This window comes from Papio anubis, unplaced genomic scaffold (genome assembly GCF_008728515.1).
Source record: "Papio anubis isolate 15944 unplaced genomic scaffold, Panubis1.0 scaffold183, whole genome shotgun sequence".
In the NCBI taxonomy this organism is placed as follows: Eukaryota; Metazoa; Chordata; class Mammalia; order Primates; family Cercopithecidae; genus Papio; species Papio anubis.
Window position 1 is genome coordinate 108,996 of NW_022161834.1, and position 26,422 is coordinate 135,417.

At 40.6% G+C, this 26,422-nt stretch overlaps 2 protein-coding genes and 1 long non-coding RNA gene across 6 annotated transcripts in view; 2 read left to right on the forward strand and 1 right to left on the reverse strand.

Annotated features, from left to right (window-relative positions):
• The window catches only part of LOC116268504 (lysM and putative peptidoglycan-binding domain-containing protein 2), a 28,523-nt gene extending 27,321 nt beyond the window's left edge, over positions 1–1,202 (forward strand). For 2 of the 3 annotated variants that reach the window (XM_003900944.5, XM_031661526.1), the window contains exon 3: positions 618–1,202. In XM_003900944.5, coding sequence (XP_003900993.1) covers positions 618–660 — 43 coding nt within the window. In that variant the 3' untranslated portion in view covers positions 661–1,202. The remainder of the gene's footprint in view (positions 1–617) is intronic. The other variant, XM_031661525.1, reaches the window with a different exon arrangement.
• A 2,035-nt stretch (positions 1,203–3,237) lies between these two features.
• The window catches only part of LOC101000497 (secretogranin-3), a 39,561-nt gene continuing 16,376 nt past the window's right edge, over positions 3,238–26,422 (reverse strand). Inside the window, exons 9-12 of the mRNA XM_003900939.4 lie at positions 24,627–24,710; positions 22,784–22,921; positions 11,033–11,113; positions 3,238–4,830 (exon numbers count right to left, since the gene is read on the reverse strand). Of these exons, the coding sequence (XP_003900988.1) occupies positions 4,712–4,830; positions 11,033–11,113; positions 22,784–22,921; positions 24,627–24,710 (422 nt within the window). The 3' untranslated portion in view covers positions 3,238–4,711. The remainder of the gene's footprint in view (positions 4,831–11,032; positions 11,114–22,783; positions 22,922–24,626; positions 24,711–26,422) is intronic.
• Positions 4,826–15,889, forward strand: LOC116272752. Of its 2 annotated transcripts, none has more exons than XR_004181333.1 (3): positions 4,826–5,055; positions 9,133–9,360; positions 15,789–15,889. It is a non-coding gene; the product is annotated as an uncharacterized LOC116272752 (long non-coding RNA). The 2 variants fall into 2 exon arrangements; XR_004181334.1 differs by lacking the exon at positions 15,789–15,889 and adding an exon at positions 9,805–9,985.

Sequence of the window (26,422 nt, forward strand, 5' to 3'; positions counted from 1 at the left end):
TTTCTTTGTTTTTAAAATTTGATATTAGGACAAACTTTTCTCTCTCTTATAGGAATTGGTTTCCTGTTTTCTTTATGATTTGATTTCAGAAAAGTACAATCTACTGTTTCCTTTTTTGCTGTGGTTACTGGGAAGCTTGCAACTAAAATTGATACCTGGGTTCAACTCCTATAATATTTCTTATGATTAATACATTGGTTTCCTTCTCCTTTCCTTAGTCCTGATTTTTTTATTTCTATTTTTTTCATCTTATTATATATATGCCCTTTGTTGTTGGTACCTTAAATCCTTTTGAGAAAGAGGTGAAATATAGAAAACATAAATATAAATATGAATATAATTTAGTATAGATTTAAAATATATTTAAATGTAATATAGACAAATATAAATACATGAATGATATTATTTATTCTCATAACTGAGATACGAATAAAATGGAGATAGTCAGGTATGTCTTAAGTATTGGCATTTCATACAATTTTCTAGGCATGCACAATATTCTAAATTGATATATTCTTTCTTTGGCAAGTGGATATTAAATTGTATAATAAGTTTATGTTTTAGGTTTCTGAATACAGTTCTAAACACTGATTTATGCTGTATTTATTTTCTTTCAGAGATGAAGAAAGTCCCTATGCAACTTCCCTCTATCACAGTTAGGTGATTTGGGGGCATAACTCTAACCAAAATTAAGATATGTTTGGACCTTAAAGAATCCAACAACTGAAGATTCAAAAACATCCCTTCTGGATTCCTATAGTGTCCATCTTAAAATCATAACTAGGTAGTTCTACCTGCTGCAATTGCACTGAAGTGATTAGTTTCCTCTGGCTTTCTATAATTTTAAGTCTTTATTATGGCATGATGGCAAGGTTGTATCCTAAAGCTCATCACTTTTGTAGGTGGTGTTAGTTTTTAGACTAGCTTTTATAAATACTAATTGACATAAAGCATCAAAGACTATTTATATATTTAGGCTAAAAATAATGTTTATCTCCTTATGCAATCCTGATCATGTGAAAATATGGTTGCTGTTTAAGTGATGCTGAATTTGCTGTGTGTTTATAACTTAAGTGCTATATATATATTTCGATATGTCTTACGTATTCTCTATTAATATAAAGAACCAAATTTTGTCCGCTATTTTGTAACAATAAACTACAAAGCCTGAATGAGAAAATAAACTATGTTTTTAAACTTGAGTCTTCATTTTTTTAACAAATGAGAAAATAAAATTGACTTTTAAATTATATATTTAAATGGTGACAGCTCCTTCTTCACTTTAATGGTTTTTATTATTATAAATGCAATTTTGAAAAAAGTGTTACTAATCTAAAAGCAAATCAATTACAATTACTGGTAATCTTGGCATTTTCATTGACCTAATGTGATTCAGATATGGTGAAAACATGGAATAAATCAAAAGAACAAATAAATAATACCATAATCTGACATTACATTGCAGAATTCTAGTTTAGATTTCATTGCTAAGTTACTTTATGAGTGTTTGGTAGTCCTGTACTTATTTAAATTGACTTTTATTCTCATAATTTAATTGGTCTTTATTATATGTATAGATTACAGTAGTACACTTTAAGCAATATATCATTTATAATTAAATATTGTTTTGGTCTCAATTTCTGTTCAACTGTTAGATTAAATAAATCTTTAGGCTTCCACAAAAAATCCCCATATCTACCCCATCCCAGCATAGCAAAAATACTTTCACTTTCTTCTTTTTGTTATTTTTTCTCCTGTCTCTTTCTTTTATCTTCCCTTGTTTTCTTTCCCTCATTGTGCTTCTCCAGCTCATCCATTAAGCAAGAAACAAGTGCCCTTAGGTGTTAATGCATCAGAGCTTGCAGAATTAGAACTGCATATATCCAACCCCTGAGGCTGACCAACTGCTGCATCAATGGGAAACAGTAGCTGTCAGCCCTTGTCTTGCTGATTTTTTTGTTTGTTCCTAACATACATAATCCCTGTGTCTTGTCTTTTTTTTCTCACATTATAGGATCTTTGAAATAGGGTACCCTCTTGATCATGCTTTGCTGTTTTCTTGTATTCACTACCTGAACTGTGGGGAGTTAGTTGGATGAAGAGAGACCTAAATGAAAAAAAATAAGAGGAGAAAAACAGGTATGCGTGTAAGAAAAGGTTCAAACAAACATCTGTGGTGGCCTAGGAACCATTAAAAATGTAGAGTTATCATGCCATTTAACATAAAATGTTCTGAAATTTGAGAGTAATCCAAAAGACGTAACAGCTCAAATTTGAAATTAAGACCACAATCTCAAAAACATTTTTTTTCTGAGTATTTTATTCTTGCTTAAGGTCTCTCTTAGCATTCTCTAGCCAAAACGTTGGTCGTCTTCAAGTTATTAGTAACTTGGAATTCTTTGTGGCCACAGTTAAACTATTCTGGACTGAGTACTTTAGTCCCTACCTTGCACATAGAATCGCTGGAGTGGGCTAAGAGACAAGAAACTTAGGTTCTATCCCAACGTTACCATTTCTTGGCTGCATGAGCTGGAGCATATCCTGTGCTTTTGTTCCCTTTGTGAACCAGTTTCCTCTTTCATAAAACCGGACTGATGATCTTCCTTTTGTTTTGGTTATGGATAGGAGCTAATGAATGCCAATGTGCTTTGAGAACCATAGTAAACTCCCTAAGTACGTTTCTTATTTTTAAAAATACTGCTTATTTAGATTCTTTATAGAAAAGTGAATGGATAAAATGCTTTAGCCAGCGCCAGTTTATTGTCTGATGCACACGCAGCCTGTTTGGGTATGGCTGAATCGGAGTCAGTCATGTTATCAAAGATGACTCATGGAAACAGTCTGATTCACTGTGTTTTGGCAAGTGTTATTTGGACAAAGGTGTTTTTAGTTCCCTGTCCCCACTCACAGATGGGTACTGGCTTCTCTAGAACATACTGAGTTTAGTTCGTGTGTGTGTGTGTGTCAGGCTTTGGCTTTTGTTTGTTTTTGCAACTCTCTGGAGAGGATGGGAGAAGAAAACAGCTTTCCCCCACAGTCCCCACCAAAAGGTGGGGTACCAGGTAGTGGCATTCAGGACAGCAATGCAGGTGTCAAAGACTGTTTGAAACAGTGACAGCTAATGTGTCCAGAGTTGGTTCCTGCCAGTGGGTTTGTGGTCTTGCTGACTTCAAGAATGGAGCCAGGGACCTTTGCAGTGAGTGTTATAGTTCTTAAAGATGGCACTGACCCAAAGAGTGAGCGGTAGCAAGGTTTATTTTGAAGAGCGAAGGGACAAAGCTTCCACAGTGTGAAAGGGGACCAGAACAGGTTGCCGCTGCTGGCTGGGGTGACCAGCTTTTATTCCCTTATTTGTCCCCTCCCATGTTCCCTTTTTGCCCTATCAGAGTGCCCCTTTTTCAATCCTTCCTGCGATTGGCTACTTTTAGAATCCTGCTGATTAGTGCATTTTACAGAGTGCTGGTTGGTGCATTTTACAGAGCGCTGATTGGTGTATTTTACAAACCTCTTGCTAGCTACAGAGCACTGATTGGTGTGTTTTACAGAGCACCGATTGGTGCGTTTTACAATCCTCTTGTAAGACAGGAAAGTTCTCCTAGGCCCCACTCGACCCAGGAAGTCCGGCTGGCTTCACTCTAATACACAAAGCATTATGTTATTTTTACAATTTGAAGTAAATATATAGAAAAATATGTATGTAATTAATTTACACCGAGTAATACATTTTCAAAGCATTCTCTGGTTTGGGAACATTAATTATTAACATTTCAAGAGGACCTTAAGCCACTGTATGTTTCCAGGGCTGTGTTTGTGGTGGGGGCTGAGTTGCAGGGACCTGAAGTTCATTAACCTTTTCCTCCAGGGAAGCTGCTCTACCAGCTTTGGATCACAAGGAAGGAATGATTTTTATCTCAATTTCTACCCTACTGCCTGGCCCTTTGCTCTCTGTTGGGAAACCTTGGCTTGGATCTAATCCAGTTTAGATAAGTGAGATGTGGCATACATTTTTACCTTGCTTTATGCAGTGTTTATGACCTCATTTGTCTTCTTAGAGAGTGCATAAATATCTCTATAAGCAAACTTAAGTCTGAAAAGTCACTAATAGGAAGTGTTAAGAGCAGGGCGAAATTGTCAGTAAATCCAGCAAATCCTATACCCATTTACCTGGATCCTTTTTATGTCACTGGGCCTAATAAAAAGCCAGCTAAAAAGCAGCCAGAAAAGCAGATAGCTCCTCCAAAGCTACAAGACTTTGAGAAAACGTGAATTTACTTCAACTCCCCAAAGGGAACTGCTAGTGGAAACGACATCCTGTAATAGACATACTCTGCAAGGTGCTTTGGTAGCTGGCATACCTTGAAAACAGAACCCACTTAATTCTTCAGGGAGTGCTTGTGTGGATGAGACAGTGAGTTTTAAGGTCAGTCCATTAGAGGCTTTTTCAAAGCAACATATTCTGATTATAAAATATAAGTCTATGAGGAAATAAGGATTCTGTATACAAAATCTCAGCTTACATACAACTTTACTTTCAGATAGTTTTTACGGGAAGAAAGCTATGTTTTAACCACTTGTAAAAGGTTAACTACTGTAAATTCAGCACTTTCTAATAACCCTTGGGTCAAAAAATTTTAGTCACAGAATTAGAAGTGTTTTAAGCTATATTATGTTTTCTGAAACAGTTGAAAGACTCCTGGATCTTTTGCCATTTTTACAGGCTGCTATAAATGCGCTTAATGGCCTCAGCTTCTTCCTTGTCAAGGATGCCTTTCTCCACATAAGCATCAGCTTGTTGGTTGATGAAATCTCTCATCTTCGAAAGGTCATAATCTGGAAAATATTATTACAGCATCATGAACAAAGATCAGGAAAGGCCAATCCCATTACAGTGATTACCATTAACTGAGAAGCATTTTATATGATAACACAATTACCATTCTCCATTTTTCACATTGGGAGACATTTTAATTCGTGGCATTTGTGCAGTACTTTGCGGTATAAAATAATGTTTACATGTATTATCTGCTCTTCATCACAACCCTGTGAGATGTTCAGGTGAGTCATACCATTCCAATTTGACCAAACAGGAAATAGGCTCACGACCAGGGCTTTGCAAACTTTAATGTTTATACCAAACACCTGGGGCTATTGGGCAACAGCAGAGTCATATTCAGTAGGTCTGGGGTGAGGATCCAGGTTATGCATTTTAAACAGCTGTCAGGTGATACCGATGCTGTTGGTCCAGAAACCACACTTGGGGGTTAAGTGCCTTGTTCAAGGTCACATAGGTAGTAAAAGTTATGATCAGAACCAGGTGTTCTGACTTCCTGACTTACACTAGGTTTAAGTCCCTGTTGATGTGACAAACCACTTTTTTTTTCAAATTAAGAGTTACTTTATTTCATGCTATTTGAATTGTATGCAAGGAGCAAAAAGCCAAACCGTAAACTCTTTTTGGTTCCTCTGTCCTACTTAAACAAACAAACAAACAAAATCTGTATAAATTGTCAAGACACCCACCAAAAATAAAGATTTCCAGGTAAGAAGGCTGCCTATGACACCTTGCTGAAAGTTTTAAAAACCCCCATTTTCTCTTGATCCTTTAAATATTAAGCAATTATAGCTATAAATAACTAGAGAGAACCCTGCTTTCTGTTCATTGGTAAGGAGGAGAGAAAGGGGAGAGTGGGTATAAAAGGGTGGTTTAGCAGCCACCCTTAGTGAGCCTGAATGTAATCTGAGCCTGGGTCACTTGGGTGTCCTTAAGCTCCTATGAGAAAGGAAAATGAACCACGAAGGACCTCTCTACAATCACGAAGTGAGTGAGGCTTAGACAGGGCTTATTTCCTCTCCGGCAAGCAGGACATCTGCTCCCTGTTAGGGGACAGCCATGAGGATTGAAGGAGAAATCCCAGCACTGAGCACTTTACAGCCATCACCTTAATTGCTCCCCACAAAACCCCATGAGGTTGTACCCTATGACATCTTTCTTTCTTTCTCCTTCCTTCCTTCCTTCCTTCCTTCCTTCCTTCCTTCCTTCCTTCCTTCCCTCTTTCTTTCTTTCTTTCTTTCTTTCTTTCTTTCTTTCTTTTTCTTTCTTTCTTTCTTTTCTTTCTATCCATCATCTAACTATCTATCTACATTTGTGTCCATGATTCCTGGCTTATAACTCTCATAGCCCTTGTTTCAGCCCTTTGTCATAATGTTGGGGCACTCTGGGCCTGAGAAGAAGGCCTCAGGAAGCAGATTCTTTCTCTGACCTGCCCTCCTTTCACCCGGCCAAGGCAGGACTCTAATCTGATTGTGGGTTATAAGACCCTTGATCCATAGAGGGTCCTGCCCTGTACCCTGGAGGAAGGAATGCTGCACAGAGAGGTCAAGAAGAATCTAAAGAGACAGGCCTTACTGGGTTTAGACCATGCCCTTTCTGTCCAATCACATTCCTACATGGTTGCCAATCATGCCTATCCAATGAAGTCTCCATGAAAGGCCCAAGAGGACAGGGTTCAGGGGCTTCCAGATAGGTGAACACGTGGAGGCTGATGGGAAGGTGAACAAAAACTCATTCAGATGCCGGAAGGTTAGTGCACCCCAGCTCCACAAGGATGGAAGCTCCTGCACTCTGGACTCTTCCAGACCTTGCCCTGTGTATCTCTTCATCTGGTTGTTTATTTGTATCCTTTAAAATATCCTTTTAGTAAGCCAGTAAATGCATTTCACTGAATTCTAGCAATCTTTTTCTTCTTTTTTTAGACAGGGTCTCACTCTTTTACCCAGGGTGGATTCAGTGGTATGATCATGGCTCACTGCAGCCTTGGACTTCTGGGCTCGAATGATCCTCCTGCCTCAGCCTCCTGAGTAGCTTGGGACTACAAGCGTGCACCACCACACCTAGCTAATTCTTTTTTTTTTTTTTTGAGATGGAGTCTCGCTCTGTCGCCAAGGCTGGAGTGCAGTGGCGCTCTCGGCTCACTGCAAGCTCTGCCTCCCGGGTTCACTCCATTCTCCTGCCTCAGCCTCCCAAGCAGTTGAGACTACATGCACGTGCCACCATGCCCAGCTAATATTTGTATTTTTAGTAGAGATAGAGGTTCACCATATTGGCCAGGATGGTCTCAAACTCCTGGCCTCGTGATCCACCTGCCTCGGCCTCCCAAAGTGCTGAGATTACAGGTGTGAGCCACTGCACCTGGCCCACCTGGCGAATTTTTTTTTTTTTTTTTTTTTTTTTGAGACGGAGTCTTGCTCTGTGGCCCAGGCTGGAGTGCAGTGGCCGGATCTCAGCTCACTGCAAGCTCCGCCTCCTGGGTTTACGCCATTCTCCTGCCTCAGCCTCCCGAGTAGCTGGGACTACAGGTGCCCGCCACCTCGCCCGGCTAGTTTTTTGTATTTTTTTTTTTTAGTAGAGATGGGGTTTCACCGTGTTAGCCAGGATGGTCTCGATCTCCTGACCTCGTGATCTGCCCGTCTCGGCCTCCCAAAGTGCTGGGATTACAGGCTTGAGCCACCGCGCCCGGCCAGAATTTTTAAATTTTCTGTGGAGATGGGGTCTCGCTATGTTGACCAGGCTGGTCTCAAACTCCTGGCCTCCAGTGATCCTCCCACCTTGGCCTCCCAAAGTGCTGGGATTACAGGTGTGAGCCACCACACCAGACCCACTCTAGCAAATTAACTGAACCCTAAGAGGAGGCTGTGGAAACCGAAACTTGCAGCCAGTCAGCCAGCTGTTCCAGAGGCCTGGACATGCAACTGGTGGGAAGGAGGGGGCACTCCTTTGGGACTGCGCCCTCACCCTGTGATGTCTGAGGCTGTCTCTAGGTAGATAGTGTTGGAATTGAATTGGCAGACACCCAGCTGGTGTCGGCTGCAGAATTGATTGCTTGCTTGGTGGTGGGGAGAAAACCCCACACATTTGGTCACAGAAGTCTTCTGTGTTGATTGTTGCGTTGAGTGAGAGAATAGGAAAAAGCATGTTGAGGGTTGTTTTTTTGATACTCATGGGTAAGCATTAGTATCTTCATTTCAGAGATGAAGAAACAGAAAAGAGGGGGTAGGTCACTTGTTCAGGTAGTGGTAGAGTCAGGTTCTGAATGCTGGTCATTGACTGACCATTCCATAGCCTTGCAGTACTGACTATAAAACATCTAACAGGTACAGAGCAAATGTTCAATAAATGCTCCCTTTTGTTTTTGTTTTTCACTTTTCCCATTCTCTCAGGCATGAAGTAGAGAACGAAGCTGAACATACATTTTGTGGGCACTGCACCTAAGGCGATGATTCCTTTATTCCTGACCCCTAAGGCACAAAGGGCACTTCTTGTTCATTACTGGTTCATTAATGCTGGCTCTGCAGAATAGGCTGCAGTGTCAACATCTTTAATGGAATAAAAGGCAGACTCCCAGCTGGGCGCGGTGGCTCACGCCTGTAATCCCACTGCTTTGGGAGGCCGGGGCAGGCGGATCACTAGGTCAGGAGATCGAGACCATCCTGGCTAACACGGTGAAACACCGTCTCTACTAAAAATACAAAAAATTAGCCGGGCGTGGTGGGGGGCGCCTGTAGTCCCAGCTACTCGGGAGGCTGAGGCAGGAGAATGGCGTGAACCCGGGAGGCGGAGCTTGCAGTGAGCCGAGATGGCGCCACAGCACTCCAGCCTGGGCGACAGAGGGAGACTCCCAAAGACATATGTGAAGAGGTCCAGTGATTTGAATGGACAAACAGGCAAATATTTTGCTTTCTTTTGAAAAGGAAAAATTGTATGTTTATGGCATGGCTATTACTATGTGCAGTGGGAAAACCGGCATAGTGCAGAGGAAAGGCCCTTTGGTCTAATGCCAACTCTGCCCTAGCTGGGTGTTAGGAGACATAAGCTAGTAGCCATCCTGCTAACCTTAAAGGAAGTTTTAAGGTTGTAAGGCTCAAAGGAGAGAAGGGCTGTGATTCACTTTTTAAAAGCATATTTTTTCAAGGCTACATAAGATTTTCTCATTATCCTCACTATCACATCACATGGATCCTCCCTTTCCTGGGTTTGAGAAGGGGGTTCAGGTCACCCAGTCCCTTACCAAACAAAGGGTGGCAACGATGGTTAAGAAAGGTCAGAGCTAATAGTAATTCTACTTGCTTATACAGCTGCAGCCACTGCATAGCCCTAGGACCTAGATCCCCCACAGGCTTTGAGAGATGACCCCAAGTCAAGCAGAGCACATATGAGAGCAGTGGAGAAAGAGTTTCTCTCTTGAAGAGAGCATACTGCATATTTCCCGGAGACAAAAGGGAGCATCGAACCCAATGCTATTATTCTGAAGTTTGCTAACAGAGCCTTCCATATGCAAGCACCAGAGTTCCATGCTTCACCAGGTTGGTCATTTCTGGAATGGGAACACTGAATTGCAAGATGTTGTTGATTATGACCAGGAGTCTGATTCGTATGCTAATCAGTGAAAACAGTAACAAATACTCCAAATTGATGTACCATACGATTTACCATGGCTTTGGAATGTATTTTGGTACACAGTGTATTACAATGATTCTAAGATGAACATTTTAATTTTAAAGTCTTTGCAGTCATTGATGTATGTTGTAATTTAATCGCACATAAAACAATGGTGCATTTTTAATCAATGACAGATTTGATGAAATACAGTTCATGTCAATTTTAGTATAACTGACAGCCTGGAAATTCAAATCATTTTGAACCAAATAAAGTATGCATGAATATCGATAATTATTGCCATCACACTCAACTTAGAAGACCCAAGCTAAGAGGGTGCTGAAAATACCTCTTTCTCCCTCTGTTCCCAGAATTTCTGATTTAGTGGTGCTGCAGCGCAACCTGGGCAGTGGGATATTCAAGAAGTTCCCCAGGTGATTTGGATGCACTTTAAAGTTTGAGAAGCATTACTTGTTTCTTTGGAAGGCATCACTTTGCAACTGCTCTGGCCAGATACCTGGGAATCATATTAGAATCCTCCTTCTCCATATAGCTCTCGAGTTCCTCCCTTCCTTTTTATTTCCTCTGTTGTCCCCTGGTTTACAGCCCCATATTTCTGCTCCAGATCTCTGTCTTGCCTCCTTATCTCTCTCCTGCCTTCTGGGGTCTTATTTTTTCAATCTGTAGTCACACTGCTGCCAGATGGATTTCTCAGTTCTTAACCAAATTAGGCCCCAATTTAGGCTCTCTTGGCTAAAACCAACCTCCTCTGAAGGGTGCACAAACCTCTTCCTGACATGGCCTCTGCCCACTTCCCAACCCTGTCTGCTGCTCTTCTCCACAAACATCCAGTGTTCCTGGGGACATGAATGGCCAGTTCCTAGAACAACCCCTCTCCTTGGTCCCTTTATGTCTTGGTACCTAGTGTTCCCTCTGCCTCCATCTCTCCTCACTTGGCAGATTCATTCTTAACTTTCCAGGAAGGGCTTTCTTGTGGCCCTTCTCTCAACTGTCTCTGTCCTGGTATGAAGATCCACCCCATCTTCTCGCCTCCTTGGCAGTAACACACCTATCCATGACATCACAGAGCAGGACCAACCGTAGCTCTAATGACGCTGTGCACTCCTCGGGCGGGGCATCTCTGGCACTTAGAACGGGGCCTGGTTCTGTGTTTGCTTTACATAAGTGAGTGACTGCTTTTGTGACTGCAGGGTGCATGAAATATGTACTCAGAAAATGCCTTTGTTTAAAATACTTCAAGAAAGGGGGGCTAAATAAAACAAGACTGGCAGCATTTGATAATTATTGAAGAAGGGTGCTGGAGACACAAGGATCCATTATACTATTAGTTCTACGTTCGCTTGACATTTTTCATAATAAAATGTAAAACAAAAGAAAACGTCTTTGCTTGAAAGGCTAATTTGAATAATAAGAGAAATGGAGGTTCTGTTCCCCTCTGCATCTGAGAGGTGACTTCAGTCTTTTTTGGGCTCTGTGGGGAGACTTTGGCACAGTCAATTTGATTGTGGGAATTTTTATATAGAAAGACCCTCTGACAAATGGGTGAAGTTTGCAATGTACAACCACACCCGGTCCTACCTTCTTTATTTCCTTTTTTGTCATGTTTCTTCAACCATTCAATATTTTTTCTGATGGCTTCCAAATAGGCTTCTGTTTTTCCTGAAAGAGGTAAGAGAACGAAATCAAACACTCAGAAAATATCACTACATCTCATTTTAGAGACCACACTTATGTTCAAAACCACAAATATTAGACGTATGCAGCACTTGCAAGGTTGTTTCCCTAACTAGGCAATGTACATATTTGCATGTGCATATGTGTGTTTGTGTGTTGAGGGGTTTAGGTCAAGGAGAGCAGGTGGGGATGAGGTTCCAGGAGGAAGAATCAAGTTGGTAAGTGTCAAGGGGCATGATTCCCACACACAAATAAATCCACCTTGATGTCCTGGCAGAGAAGAGTTTTGATTCGGTTTACTAGATAGATGGGCCCCTAGATTAGTTCATTTCTGGTTAGGGATGGTTCTTCCAAACTGAGGAGCATCATCAGGCCAAGGACTTGAATGAGAGTGGCAGATACTTAAAGATTCCATCACTTCAGTTAAAAGTCCAAATGTGTGGCTTTATGTAAGCAGCTCTAAGTCTTCTGCCCAATTCTGGCAGGGGACAGGTAAAAACTTAGACAAAGAGGTGACCAGTGCTTCACTTCAAGGTTTGGATGGCAAACTTTAGAACTGGTTCTAATAAAACTCTCCAGGATGTAAACACTGTTCAAAGGGCCTCAAGTGTGGCACAAGAACACCAGGCATCACTCATGCACCTGCTCTCTGATGTCCTTTACCTGCACTTATGTCTGCAAGTGGATATTACCATCCACTGAGAGGTGAGGAATCTGGGGCTCAGAGAGGCGAAGTGAGTAGGCTAAGGCTACACAGGAAATAACTGCTGGCATTTGGACTCTGATCTGCTTAGTTTCCACTACCTGCATTATCTGCAGGATAAGACCTCACCTTCAGACATGGACAGCAATGTTGCTTTGTTCTGTATCAAAGAAATCAGCCATTCTCTTAACCAGGTGAGGCCCGAAAGCTTGAGAGGCCCTAAAGCTTAGGGAGTCAGCACCAAGAAACCAGGTCTCTAGAAAGTACCAGATGGCCTACAAAAAGAGGCTTTCAAAGTCCAGGGCCTCTGCAGAAGCAACAGACGCCGAGCTCAGTGTGGTGACCACCCCATTCTGAGCCGCATCTGAGCCCTGTTACCTCTACTCTACCGCACAGTCTTCTTGGTTGAGCTACCTGTATTGTGTGCTTATCATGTGCTGAGGACTGCTTTATGCTCCAAAATGCACTGTCTCATTTATTCTTCACTTTTTGAGGCAGTCCTATTATCATCCCCATTTCACAGATGAAGAAACTGGAGCACAGAGACATAAAGTCATAATCACATGGCTAAAAAGTAGCAGAGCCAGGCTTGAACCTGGGTACCTCCAACTACTGTCCATGTACAATAATACTGCCCTAAGAGTTGACCGTGTTCCAATTGCCCCCACTGTGTTTACCTAAGTGACTTTCTGAGCATCTTTCTTCCTGATCTTGAAGCCTACTCTTGCCTTACCACTGAAGATCTGTGTCATCTGGTTCCCAAAGAAGCACAGAGACTCCTATGCAAAAAGGGGTAAATGGACCAGAAGAGATCCACAATTTTTAGTCCTTAGTTGCTTCAATAGTTGGTGTAGAAACTGCCTTGATTTCAGCAGTCTGGGAGGCTGAGGAGGGAGGACTGCTTGAGGCCAGGAGTTCAAGACCAGCCTGCACAACATTGTGAGACCCTATCTCTACTAATAAATAGATACATAAATAATGATTTTAAAAATGCAGTGTTTTCTGTTTCAAATTAATTCACTTAGATAAGGCATTTTGAGCAAGGAAAGAAATCTAAGTGCAGACCATTTCTAAACAATGCAACTTCATTATTTTAAAGAGTTTAAATCAAATTACTGATCCCCATAGGGCTCGCTTTAATGAATAATTTGTCATTCGCACATTAGGTAGTTAGGACTTCTGAAACTTTTGAGTATGTCTGAAAATAGTCTTGTTCTTTAAATAATTTTAAGCATTTTTTCTACTATCTTCTCTGATATCAATATCATGATGTTAGAGCTTATTTGGGAGAAGGAAAACCACAGCTTGCTCTGTTTAAACACTGCATTAAAAATTCCAAATTAGGAGAGTAAAAACAAATGAAGTTTTCACTATAGTGGGGCAGACATTGCCCACTCTTGTGCCTCCCTCTTCATAGCTAGCTAATAGAGCAGCCTTCTACTGATAACGGATGAAATGGGTAGATCAATGCATCACCTTTTTTGATCCTCAGGCATGTTCTACTGTTTCCCTGAAGTTTTCAATAGGATTGAGCTCTAGTTGCTGATGCTGAAGTTTGGTCATTATCACACCTTATATTGGCTTCTTTCCCTTCGTGCTCATGTACCTACCCTGCAGTGGTGCTTCCTGGGGTCACTTCCCAATGAAGCTACTTCACCTCAAATCCTTCTCTTAGTGCATGCCTTGGAGGGAACTCAACATAAGACAGTTTGAAATAGAGGCCTTGACCAGGCTCTGTGGCTCACACCTGTGATCCCTGCACTTTGGGAGGCCGGGGTGGGTGGATGGCTTGAACTCAAGAGTTTGAGACCAGCCTGGACAACATGGAAAAACCCCATGTCTACCAAAAAAAAAAAAAAAAAAAAAAATTAGCCAGGCGTGCTGGTGTGCATCTGTAGTCCCAGCTATTAGGAGGCTGAGGTGGGAGGAGGACTGCTTAAGCCCAGGAGGTGGAGGTTGCAGTGAGCCAAGATTGCACCACTGCACTCCAGCCTGGGCAACACAGCCAGATTCTGCCTCAAAAGAAAAATAAATTAAAGGTCTCAGCATTATTACATTAGGCTGCTTTCTGTTCAGGAACCCACTACCTATAAAAATGGTATGGAATTTTAAACAGTATGTAATGTTTGAAAAGCTATTTTATTCACTATATTGACATTATCAACTCACAACAGAGAATGCGTTTACTATAGCTTAAAGAAAATTGGACTGCAATTCTAGTAAGACTAGTATCTTAGTACCTAACATATGATTAGGACAGTTTCCCTAATTTATAACAGAACACCCTGTCATTCTCATCCTCTTTCATGCTTTATTTTTATCCATCGGAAGGTGACTACTTATCACCTTCTACTGTAGCATATAATTTATTAAGTTTACTGTCTTCCTCCCTTAGAAATATGTTGTTTGCTGATGTACCCTCTTGCCTAGAACAAGGACTGACAGAGAGGAAGCTCTCAAGAAATATTTGTCAATGAGTAAATGGATGAAGGCTTTCTATACAGAAGCCAAATTGCAATTAGAAGATTGCCCAGTGAGGCCGGGCGCGGTGGCTCAAGCCTGTAATCCCAGCACTTTGGGAGGCCGAGGCAGGCGGATCATGAGGCCAGGAGATCGAGACCATCCTGGCTAACACGGTGAAACCCCGTCTCTACTAAAAATACAAGAAAATTAGCCGGGCGAGGTGGCGGGCGCCTGTAGTCCCAGCTACTCGGGAGGCTGAGGCAGGAGAATGGCGTGAACCCGGGGGGTCGGAGCTTGCAGTGAGCCGAGATCGCGCCACTGCACTCCAGCCTGGGGCACAGAGCAAGACTCTGTCTCAAAAAAAAAAAAAAAAAAAAAAAGAAGATTGCCCAGTGAGCATGGAATCCAAACTAGGAAACGACGTCTTAAAAAAACATATAAATGGCATAGATTTATCTCTACCCTTTTTTTTTTAGTGACAATGAATGATTTATTTGAAAGACTTGAAATGTAATGGATTCTAAACTTAAATGACAGCTATATCAGAACATTTAAGACACAAGTGTGATAGGTATACTATATCCATATGTCATTCTTCATAGAATTCTACTAATTAAATATTTTCTCAGTTTATTCATGAAGAAACTAAGGCTCAGAGAGGTTAAATGACATGCCCAAGGCGACATAGCTAAGTGAGGGTCTGATATGGTTGGGTTGTGTCCCCACCCAAATCTCATCTTGAATTGTCGTTCCCATAATCCCCATGTGTCATGGGAGGGACCCAGTAGGAGGTAATTGAATCATGGGGGCGGTTACCCCCATGCTGCTGTTCTTGTAGTAGTGAGTGAGTTCTCACAAGATCAAATGGTTATGTAAGGGGCTTTTCCCCATTTGCTCAGCACTCCTCCTTCCTACCGTCATGTGAAGGAGGATGTGTTTGTTTCCCCTTCCACCATGAGTATAAGTTTCCTGAGGCCTCCTCAGGAACTGTGAGTCAATTAAACCTTTTTCCTTTACAAATTACCCAGTCTCAGGTATGTATTTATTAGCAGCACGAGAGGGAACTAATACAGGGTCAGAGCCTGGTTTTGAACCAAAATTAATATGGAGCCTTTAATGACTGGGGCTGGGTCAAATTCACCTTTTAGACTAGAGAAATTGAGTGCCTGCCATTGTTGTTAAACTGGCTGACAAGGCAGTGGTTCTCAAACTTTGATGCACATTAAAATCACTTAGCGAAAAATTTTAAAGGCCCAGTGTCCAAATTGCTCCTCAGACCAATTAAATCAGAATATCTGGGACTAGGGACCAAACATTTGTACTTTTTAATGATCCCGAGGTGGTTCCAATGTGCAGCAAAGTTTGGGAACCACTGCCACCAGTTTTAAGACCTCCACACGCTTACAAGAGCCTTGGCAACAATGGGAATCATATCAGGTACTCTTTTGCTCTTGGAGCAAAGCAGCTGGCTCATATTGACTTTTCTCTTTGCAGGAGCTGTAAAGCAAATCTTCTATTTACACAGTATGCACTGAAAACCTTAGGAGAGTCGACTTTGGAAAGCTGGACTATTTTTTTCCTCAATTTATTTCATCTTCCTTTGGAAAAAAAAATAGCTCATGGCTGAGGTAATAGAGCACAAGCCTTAAAACATACGCTGAAGCAGATGGGAAAAGGGCCAGAATCAAGATGCAGCCTTGTTTTTCTGGCTGTTCTGGTTTTTAACACTGTGAGAAAAATATCTTTTCTAAACATGAATTTGTCCTTACTCTGCTATGCTGTCCTGACTGTCTCCCTCTGGGGAAAGTGTATAAATCAATCAGGTTGTCCTATTGCATACTGCATGTACTAAAGACATTAGGTTTTGTAAAAGAGTGTTTATAAAAATTAAAGTTTGATATAATACTTAAAATTATGCCAAGATTACATGACTGCACTTTTGAACTGGATGAAGCAAAGCAACTGATACTGATGCATGGGTGCCGACACAGGCCACAGAGCTGTGAGATTCAAGATTCTGCATAATGATGACATTTTACATGCCCATTAGATGCAGTATGGAAGACTGGAAGAGCACTGGAAGAAGAGTCAGGAAACATGGGTTCAAGGCCAGCTCCACCACTCTGGCCATGAGGTCTTGAGCAAGTCGCTCATCTTCTGGGCCTTGTTTTACTGGTTTGTAAATCAAGGGGTGAATGCTAAAAAGGAGACTCATGATTTGTACATATAGAAAGAAATTCCCTTTTGTTGTCCTTGAAAAATCCATATTGATATATGGCTTTCCCAAGCCGACTTGGGACTTCCTCACCCACTTGCTGACTCCCAGGGGAGAATATTGGACTCCTGATTTTTGGACATTTCTAGCAGAATCCCCGGAGACTTGAAGGGAGGCGTGAATTCTCTCATGTTGCTTAAAAAATAAGTGTATCCACATGAATTAGGCAATTTATTATCAATTTATTAAATAGGCTAACTTTTCTGGCTCCTGTAAAAAAGATATGACGATGATAGGACATTTAAGTGAAAGTTACCTTAGAGATCACCTTTTCCAACCTAATTTTATTGTCCAGCCATAAACTTAAATGATAGCACTGGAGTGAGTTTATGGGTGTTATAACGCTTATCTCATCCCTTGGATGATTAAAAAAAAAAGACTTTCAGTGACCCACAGAACAGATGTGAATGAGTAAACATCCAACTGGCAAAAAGAGCCACACTTAGATTATGAAATAAAGTTTGAAAACAGTTTTCTTTGGTCTTCAGAGAGCAATTTACTTGAAAAGTTAAGCAACTTTATAGATTTGGTTGAAGTTAGAATAAATTATAATTTATTAGAATATCCATAAAAATTTAGGAATAATTATTGAATCAGTCAAACAACTAGACCAACATTGAAAAACACTATTCTTAATGTGGGTCCCTGTGGAAACCGTAGTTTAAATAGTTTAAACTATTTTCAAAGGTGAATGTATCATTTTTCATCATTGGTAATGAAGTTGGATGTTTTTTACATTAAGCTGGAAATGAGATGCATAGAAACATGCTTTGTAAACTGAAGCATGATATAAATGTAGAGTATTATTATGACTTACATTCCTCACAGGACCCAGTTCATGCTAGGCATGGTTAATAAACGGTTGCTGTGGTTAGATGAGGCTATCACTTCACACACTGCAAGGCCAAAACAGACTCCCCACAGATACTATTGCCAATGTGTTCTGCTTATAATTATTTCCGTAAGTGGTTTTAGCTGGACCATTACCTCATCCTTTATTCTACTCTGTAACGTCCTCCAACTTTCTGTCCTGAAGGGATCCTGTTCTACATATGTCTGGCTCATCAATAAGTGGGATATGTGTGCATGTATGTGGCCTGTGTTGCACTTGCCGGCATATGGGTTAAGGACTATTCTTGGGCCATTTCAAAGCTTGCTTGAGTCCTCAAAGGCAGGAATTGGTTCTTATATTCCTTCTGTAGCTGCTTCCTAGGCACAGCGTTAGGCATGCCATTGGAATAAGTGTTTATTTCTTGCTGAATAACTGTCCCAGAAAACCCAGTCAACCCTGCCTCCACTCAGACGGATGATTTTCTTTTTCTACCTACAGACAATGGGTGTTTTCTCACTGGGTTTCATAACGGAGAAGCAAAATAGCCCTTGAGAAAAATGCAATAAAACAACTACGAACACAAAGATATATGTCGGTATGTCCTTTTGGGGATTAATTACATTTTTTTCTTAGAAATTGTTAGTCCTTGGCTTAAACTTAGTTGGTGTTTTCTAAACTGTATTAGAGTCAGTTGTCCTTATCCCAGAGTAATGGGGTCAAGGGTAACATGAATAAATTACATCTCTGAACAATAGCAGAGGGACTAATTTTAACCCCAAATTCCTGTCTTCTTTTTAATGTTTTAGGAGAGCCATTGCAAAGAATAACCCTAGGCTGGCCGTGTTGGCTCACACCTGCAATCCTAGTACTTTGGTAGGCTGAATGGATTGGATGGATCACCTGATGTCAAGAGTTTGAGACCAGCCTGGCCAACATGGTGAAACCCCATCTCTACTAAAAATACAAAAATTAGCTGGGGGTGGTGGCACATGCCTGTAATCCCAGCTACTTGGGAGGCTGAGGCAGGAGAATCGCTTGAACCTGGACGGTGGCGGTTGCAGTGAGCAGATATCGCACCATTGCACTCCCCCTGCCTGGGCGACAGAGCAAGACTCTGTCTTGGGGGAAAGAAAAAAAAAAAAGTAAATGGATAGAGTTTTAGTCTATTCTGTTCCTCTCTCCCCATTACTATCTGATGGAAATCCCAATGAAGAGGGAATTAGTCTCCAAACACTCACATCCTAAATAGGCCATAGTGGACTACTGAGAATCATCTCCTTTATATTCATTTTTTACATAATATTTTCTTAAAAAGAAGCCAAACAGATCTGTCAGCTCGCATTCCTACAGCCCTGTGCACAGCGATAGAAGGTGGTGTTTAAAACACTGAGAACGTTACCCCAGCAAGTCAAAGGACGTAGCCTATGGCTCACTGGGTTCTAGGGAAATACGATTGCTATACGTGGGCCACTTCCAGAGGGGATGATTGAGGCATGCTGGGTTTCTGTTGAGCCAAGCTGTAATGCTCTATGCTGCCCAGTTCCTGGTTCTCTGTCTCAGGTCACAGGCCACTCTTTTCTTGGTTAGCTACTTTTAAAAATTTACCGTTCATCCTCCACCTCACATCTGTTAGGATAAAAAAAAAAATCCAGAAATAAAAAATCTAAGCAAGGATATAGAGAAACTGGAACTCTTGCACACTATTGGTAGAAATTTAAAATGGTGCAGCTGCTACAGAAAACAGTATGGTGGTTCCTCAAAAAATTAAAAATAGAATTCGCATATGATCCAGCAATTCCACTTCTGGATATATACCCAAAAGAACTGAACGAAGGAGCTCAAAGAGACATTTGTATACCTATATATATATATATCCGTATTACTCACAACAGCCAAGAGGTAGAAGCAGCCCAAGTGTCCACAGACAAATAAATAGATGAAATGTGGCATACACATACAGTGAAGTATTTATTCAGCCTTAAAAAAGGAAGAAAATTCCAACATGGATGAGCATGGAGGACATGGTGCTGAGTTACATATGCCAGTCGCAAAAGGAAAAATGTTATATGATTCCACTTATATGAGGTCACTAGAGTAGTCAAATCCATAGAGACAGGAAACAGAATGGTTATTGCCATGGAGTGGGCAGAGCGGGAATGGAAAAGTGTTGTTTAATTGGTACAGAGTTTCGATTTTGCAAGATGAAAAGAGCTCTGGAGATGGATGGTGGTGATGGTATGAAAACAATGTGAATGGCCGGGCGCGGTGGCTCAAGCCTGTAATCCCAGCACTTTGGGAGGCCGAGATGGGCGGATCACGAGGTCAGGAGATCGAGACCATCCTGGCTAACACGTTGAAACCCCGTCTCTACTCAAAAAAATACAAAAAACTAGCCGGGCGATGTGGTGGGCGCCTGTAGTCCCAGCTACTCGGGAGGCTGAGGCAGGAGAATGGCATAAACCCCGGAGGCGGAGCTTGCAGTGAGCTGAGATCCGGCCACTGCACTCCAGCCTGGGCGACAGAGCCAGACTCCGTCTCAAAAAAAAAAAAAAGAAAACAATGTGAATGTACTTAGTGCCTCAAAACTGTACAGTTAAAAATAGTTAAGATAGTAAATTTTGTTATGTACATTGTACCACAATTTCAAAAAGATATATATATATATATTTTAAAAAGAGTTTACCACCCATCCAGAGTGACTTAGGGTTAAATGGAAGTATCAAAGCGGCCTGACTGTTCTACAAGGTTCCCAAACATGGCACACATATCATCAGTTCTGCCTACTCTTGCTCAGGACAAACATTATTAATTGATCATTACAGCTTTCTTTCTTCCTGAACCCAGATACAATATCATAAACTTTCACAACATGGGCCACTACCAAGCAACTGGAGTGGACACGTCAGCTATGTCAATGTAGGAAAAAAATATAGGAAAATGTACAATGTAGGAAATGTAAAATGTAGGAAAATATAAAATGTAGGAAAAAATTGTGATGGTCTATGAAATCCATGCTAGAGAAAAGAAGGATACAAAAATATAAAAATGTATAAGATAGGAAAAATCAACACAAACTTGATACATTAAGGAAAAATTATATTTTTCAGCACTGTCTCAAAAAAGTCCCAATAGCTGAAATAGAAGCAGCATCTTTTGCCACTATTACCACTCATTTGAACCCGTATAACCCAGGTTTGGGTGTCCAATTCTACAAGTCTTTTCTACAAAAAGGAACCAGAACTCCTTCAAGGAGAATTGATTTCAAGTCTTGGGAAAGGAAAATTCAGAGTGGGTGTAGAATATCCCATTGTTGCTAGCAAGCAAAGACGATGTACTACAAGGACTAAAGAGAAATTTAGGGAGCTCCCACTGCCCAAGCTACACCAATTTAGGCATAAAGTGTTAGCAAAGGTAGTAGTAATATAAAAGGGAAATAGTTTGTAATTTTATTGGTATTGTTGAGTTTCAAGGTATTGAATACATAGCTAGTTTGTTTCTCTTCTACTTCATACACAGACATTAAGCATGGGTCTATTATTAAGGGTGAATAGGAACCTGCTTCTATTTGTGTTAGCAGGAGATACTGGGTGGGGAACCTTTAAGTGGGCCAGTCTCTTCAAAATTAAGAGCTATACCATGAGCAAGATTGGTCCTTGTGATCTCATATCATATCATAACAAGGAATAAGAAAAAGTCTACCTATTCACTGCCACTGACGGTTATGCATAACCAATGAAAATCCCTTTTCAGAGAGTCCAGTGGTATGTTTTCAGATGATAAATTAGCTGGGTTCCTCCACCGCCTCCCCCAAGAGAGCACTGACCCACTGCCTCAGCTCCTAAAGAATAAACTCTGTAGATGAACCTACTAATGAGACATTAATCTCGCTGTGTCACCCAGGCTGAAGTACAGTGGTGCAGCCTCCACCTCCTGAGTTCAAGTGATAAGACATAAATAAGGTTCCAATTATATCAAAGATGTCAATATATCATAATGACAGAAAAATAAGGTAGGTTCGAACCATTTGTTCACAACTTCTGGTAAAGACGTTGAGTTTCAGAAAAATAATATCTATCTGAGACATAGAGATGTAAATTTCCACGATGTAACTAGCACAACTTTGTAACAAGGGGACTTGAACCACTGAACTATACAACTAGATCCCACATTCAGACCTGAAATCAAAGGGATAACAATTTAGAACTTATAACCTCATCGAGTCTTTTTCTTTATGGGTATGGTAAAGTTTCTAAAATCCTAGGAAGATGGCCGGGCACGGTGGCTCACACCTGTAATCCCAGCACTTTGGGAGGGTGAGGCGGGGGGATCACTTGAGGTCAGCAGTTCAAGACCAACATGATGAAACCCCATCTCTACTAAAATTACAAAAAATTAGAGGGCATGGTAGTGTGTGCCTGTAATCTCAGCTACTCGGGAGGCTGAGGCAGAAGAATCACTTGAACCCAGGAGGTAGAGGTTGCAGTGAGCTGAGATCACGTCACTGCACTCTAGCCTGGGCAACAGAGGGAGACTTCATCGCAAAAAAAAAAATAAAAAATCCTAAGAAGATGTAAATTGCATTATATATTTCATAGATATATTTATACTATTTAAGGAAATTTGATATGTTGAATTTGTTATTTTTATCAAGTCCTTAAAAGTGTTTAAAGTTACAATCACTGGTTAAATCATTTTACAATTTTGCTTTGTTAAATTTAATTTTTCTTTTTTTTTTTTTGAGACAGGGCCTTGCTGTGTCGCCTAGGCTGTAGTATAGAGGTGCAGCCTCCACGTCCTGAACTCAAGAGATCCTCCCACCTCAGCCTCCTGAGCAGCTAAAACTACAGGCATGCACCACCATACCTGGCCAATTTTTGCATTTTTTGTAGAAATGAGGTTTTTCCATGTTGCCCAGGCTGGTCTCAAACCCTCAGCTCAAGCAATCCAAACTGCTGGGATTACAGGCATGAGGCACTGCGCCTGGTCAAATTCATAAATTTTGGTGATCTTTTTGAATAAGTAGTATGTGATTATTTAGAGGAGTATTCAGTAAATTTAAAAATATTGCTCAATAAATTCGTAAGATTATAAATTACACATTAAACAATGCACTAATGGTCATACATATTCCTTCCCAAACAGAAAAGTCCATTGAACACTAAAGACTATCAAAAGATGAAATCAGTTTGCCATCCCAGGAGACTCAAGACCATTAAAAAAGATTGCTATTCAAATAAAGATACCACATGCTAAGCCTGTTCTATACAGATTGTGTCAATTTCTCAGATGTGGTGGAGCTTGCTCTTTGGATCACCCTACCTTGTGTGGTGAAAGCTTTTGTTTCCCAATTTTATTGCTAACCTAGAGCTGTCAATCCCATACCTTTGGGTTCATCTGTCTTTCCTCCTGGGTTGGAGTTATCATCTTTTGTGGAATCCTTCAAGGTTCCATATTCCTTTTCCATCTTAGCTGCTTCTTCCTTGGTACTGTCTGTTTCTTCATGACTCTTCTCTGATGGTGCTGTAATCAGATTGAGCATTGTTGTCATAGCCCTATTTCCTATCTATTAATTGGTTCCTAAAGTAGAAATCAACTTTATTGACAAGGTACAGTTTGAGGTCAGATCATATTTTGAGTTGAATGGGATCTTAGTGCTTATCTAATCCAATCCTCTAACCCCATATCACAGAAGAGGAAATTGAAGCCCAGAAAGGGGAGAGATATGTCTAAAGTCATCCTGTGAGTTGACTTCAGACATATCGCCCCCACCTCACTCCAGCTTTCTGAATTCTGATTTGGTAATTTTTCCTTTCTGCCACACCGTGCCATTAGAGGGCATATATTCTTTGTCTTACTTTAATCAGTGTAGGTGATCAAGCCAGGATATGTCAGGTTCTGAAGTATATTTGGTGGGTCTTGATTCCAAATGATAATAACTCTATAGCTGCCCAATCTCTCCTTGACATTGCATTTTTGAAGGACAGTCTATTATTCAGAGTCACACCTAAGTATCTGGGGCTATGGGAGGACTTCTCTCCTTCTGCTCCTTTCTTCACACTCCTTTACCCCTAGGAACCTTAAATTTGAAGAAGAGACTTGAACTCTTACTGTCAAAAGAGAATAACTCTTGCTCCCTTCTCACTTTAAAATAACCATATTTCCATGTAGTAATCCTTTGTTGAATTAAAAATCATAAAACTTAAAGTAGGTAACCATTTGGAAACAATTGAATGCATTTCTGTAGCCAATAAAATATTTGGAACCTCAAGCAGTCTAACAGTAAACTTTTAAAATAAAGTGTTTTTTTATTGTAGAAAAATAGGAAGAAAAGAAAGAAATCAGTTATTGTCTGATATCAAACATCCGCTAGTGTGCTGCGGTATATACAGAGATGCATATTTTTTTTTTCACAGCTGTGGTACAATTTTGTTCTTTGCTTGTGTCATTAACATTATTATGGAAGGATATTTCCAGGTAATTAAAAACTGCTTGAAAACATTTTAAAGGGCTGTATACTATGCCATCAAGAATATGTACATGATTTCTGTGATAGGGACAAAGAGTCAAAGTATAACAATTTGCAATTTTTGGTTGTCATTAATAGTTAAACAAATTTAAAAAAGAATCTGCCATTTGCAAACTTTTCTCTTTTTGTTCCACCCTCCTCCTTGAAAGGAGGCTTCTTTCCATAGCTCAGTTTCCTGGGGTTTGATGGGCAGAGTAGGGTGATGGGTGGAGGTTTGGAACTGATGAAATCAAGAGCGAGGGTAAAGCGCACTACCTAGGGGCACAGACCATCCCAGGGGAGAGAGAAGACCTGGGAGGCGAGAGCAGGAGGTGGGACAGTGGAGAGTGGACAGATGACCAGGGACAGTAGTCTGGAGAAGTCGTTATCTAGTGAGAGAAGATACCTAAAGGAGAATTTTAGGACGGATTGCTCAGTTTTGTGATGTAGCCTTTTCCTGTCCACCTAAGATTCCTAGCCACCTCCAAGAATCTTCAGTAAAGATCTACATTATTTTTCAATGTTTTTTGAGGTCAGATTTATGTGCTGTGATTGGCCACAAAATAACCAAGGTCACATCTCATTAATCCTATGGCTGCATTTCAGATTTTAACACTTTTCAAAATCTGTAATTTTGTATTAATGTTTATTAAAGTTCATTATTTACTACTCAAAATGGTTATTATTCTAAAGGTTAGAAAAATAGTTTAATAATCGTACCTGGGAAAAGCTTGCTTATATTGTCAGTAGCATTTTTTTCTAGCTTGTTTTTGGTCTGAAGAGCAATCATTTCATCCAAGTTTTCTGGAGGGAGGAAGGAAAGAAATATAATTTTATTCCCTGAGAGATGACATCAAATTTTTACTAAAAATGTTTACATTGCACCAGAAATATCACAATAGCAACTCCAAAATATTAACACCGCTGGTAAGGTGTTTTGACCTGGATTTTATTTCTGAGAATCATAGACTCTCAGGATGGAAAGACATATAATTTGAAATCCTCAAGTTCAGCCTCCTACTCAGCTAATTGCAGAAGTCACTTCTACATCTCTGTGGCCACTGCTAGAACACTTCCAGGATTGGGAATTAGAGTGGATACTTGGAGTTTGACTTACTCAACACCTTGTGGTAACTGCACCTTGAATTTTCTCTGGGGAACCTACCACTGTCTCACTCTCAGAACATTTGACTCCACTAGTGCTAGAATACCCTAGAATGACAAACAGGGTCTTCCATGACCTGGGCTATAATTCAAGGACGAGCCCAGGACCCTATCCAGGTCAGTGAGACTCAATGGTAGGACCACTGGTAGAAAGAGGCTCTCTTTCCACTGGGATTGATGTGCTGTGAGGAGGTGAGATTGGGACTGTCCCAGCCATCTTGTTCCCACAGGGAGCAATCTGTCTGGAATAAATGAAGACACAAAAAGTCGGAGCTGTGAGATGAGATAAGGTCAGTTCCTCACACTGTTGATGGAATTCACAAACCCAAAGCCAGGCTACCCCGTCACTCCTTAGACTTTTCCAGTTATATGCAGCAATAAATTCCTTTTTTGCTTAAGCCAAACAGTTGGATTTCTGTCTTTCAGGGCTTTCACTAATTCATGAGGAAGAAAGTTCTACTGTCAGGTAATCTTAGGGATCATTTCCCTACTTATATTAAGCTGCACTCTGTATCCTTGTCTTTGTTCTAATTCTGCTCTTTGGAGTAGTATCATATTAAGTGTTGCTAGACAGGAGTCTAGACTGTGACTTCCTCAAGGTAGACGATGAATTAGAAACCACACTTTTTGTACTTAGCTATTCAACCAGTCACATAGCTATCTCACTACACTATTTTAGGATGAGCCTTTTCCACCATTCACAAACAAGCAAGTCTTTGCAATTAGTTTGTAAGGATCTTATTATTACTTTGTATATTTTCTCCCCAAGTAAACTCCTTTTGCCCTACCCCTATTTTAAGAAGATAATTAATATATTCTAATGTGTAATGCATTGCTTTCTTCTTGGAAATAGTTGCCATACCTGGCAACATTTGTAATCTTGATATACTGTTGAGGCCAGAATAGAAAGGCAGATCACTGCTTGTCACTAGCTCGGATGGGAGGAGAGGAGGCTGGTCAATCGTCTTCTACCCACGCTGCCCTGAGCCCCTGGGGATATAAGGGTGGCTCTCCACGGCAGCAGAAGTCAAAAGCCAATGTGCTTATACAGAAAAATTCCTAAAGACATAACTCAAGCTCTAATTGTAAAAGTTATACACACACACTTAATACATATATGTATACAAACATGTACATATACATTAATATGTATGTAATACATATATATTTATAAACAATATTTACTTTGCATATGTAAGGAGCAGATAAAATTATTTAAAAACACAAACCTTTAGAATAAAATTTAAATAGTCTATCATAAAAATAAATAAGTAATTTACTTTAGATAGTCTTCTCTTGTGGAGTATCTAGCCTATTTTCACTGCTTTGCTCCTACAAGCCAATGTTGTCCA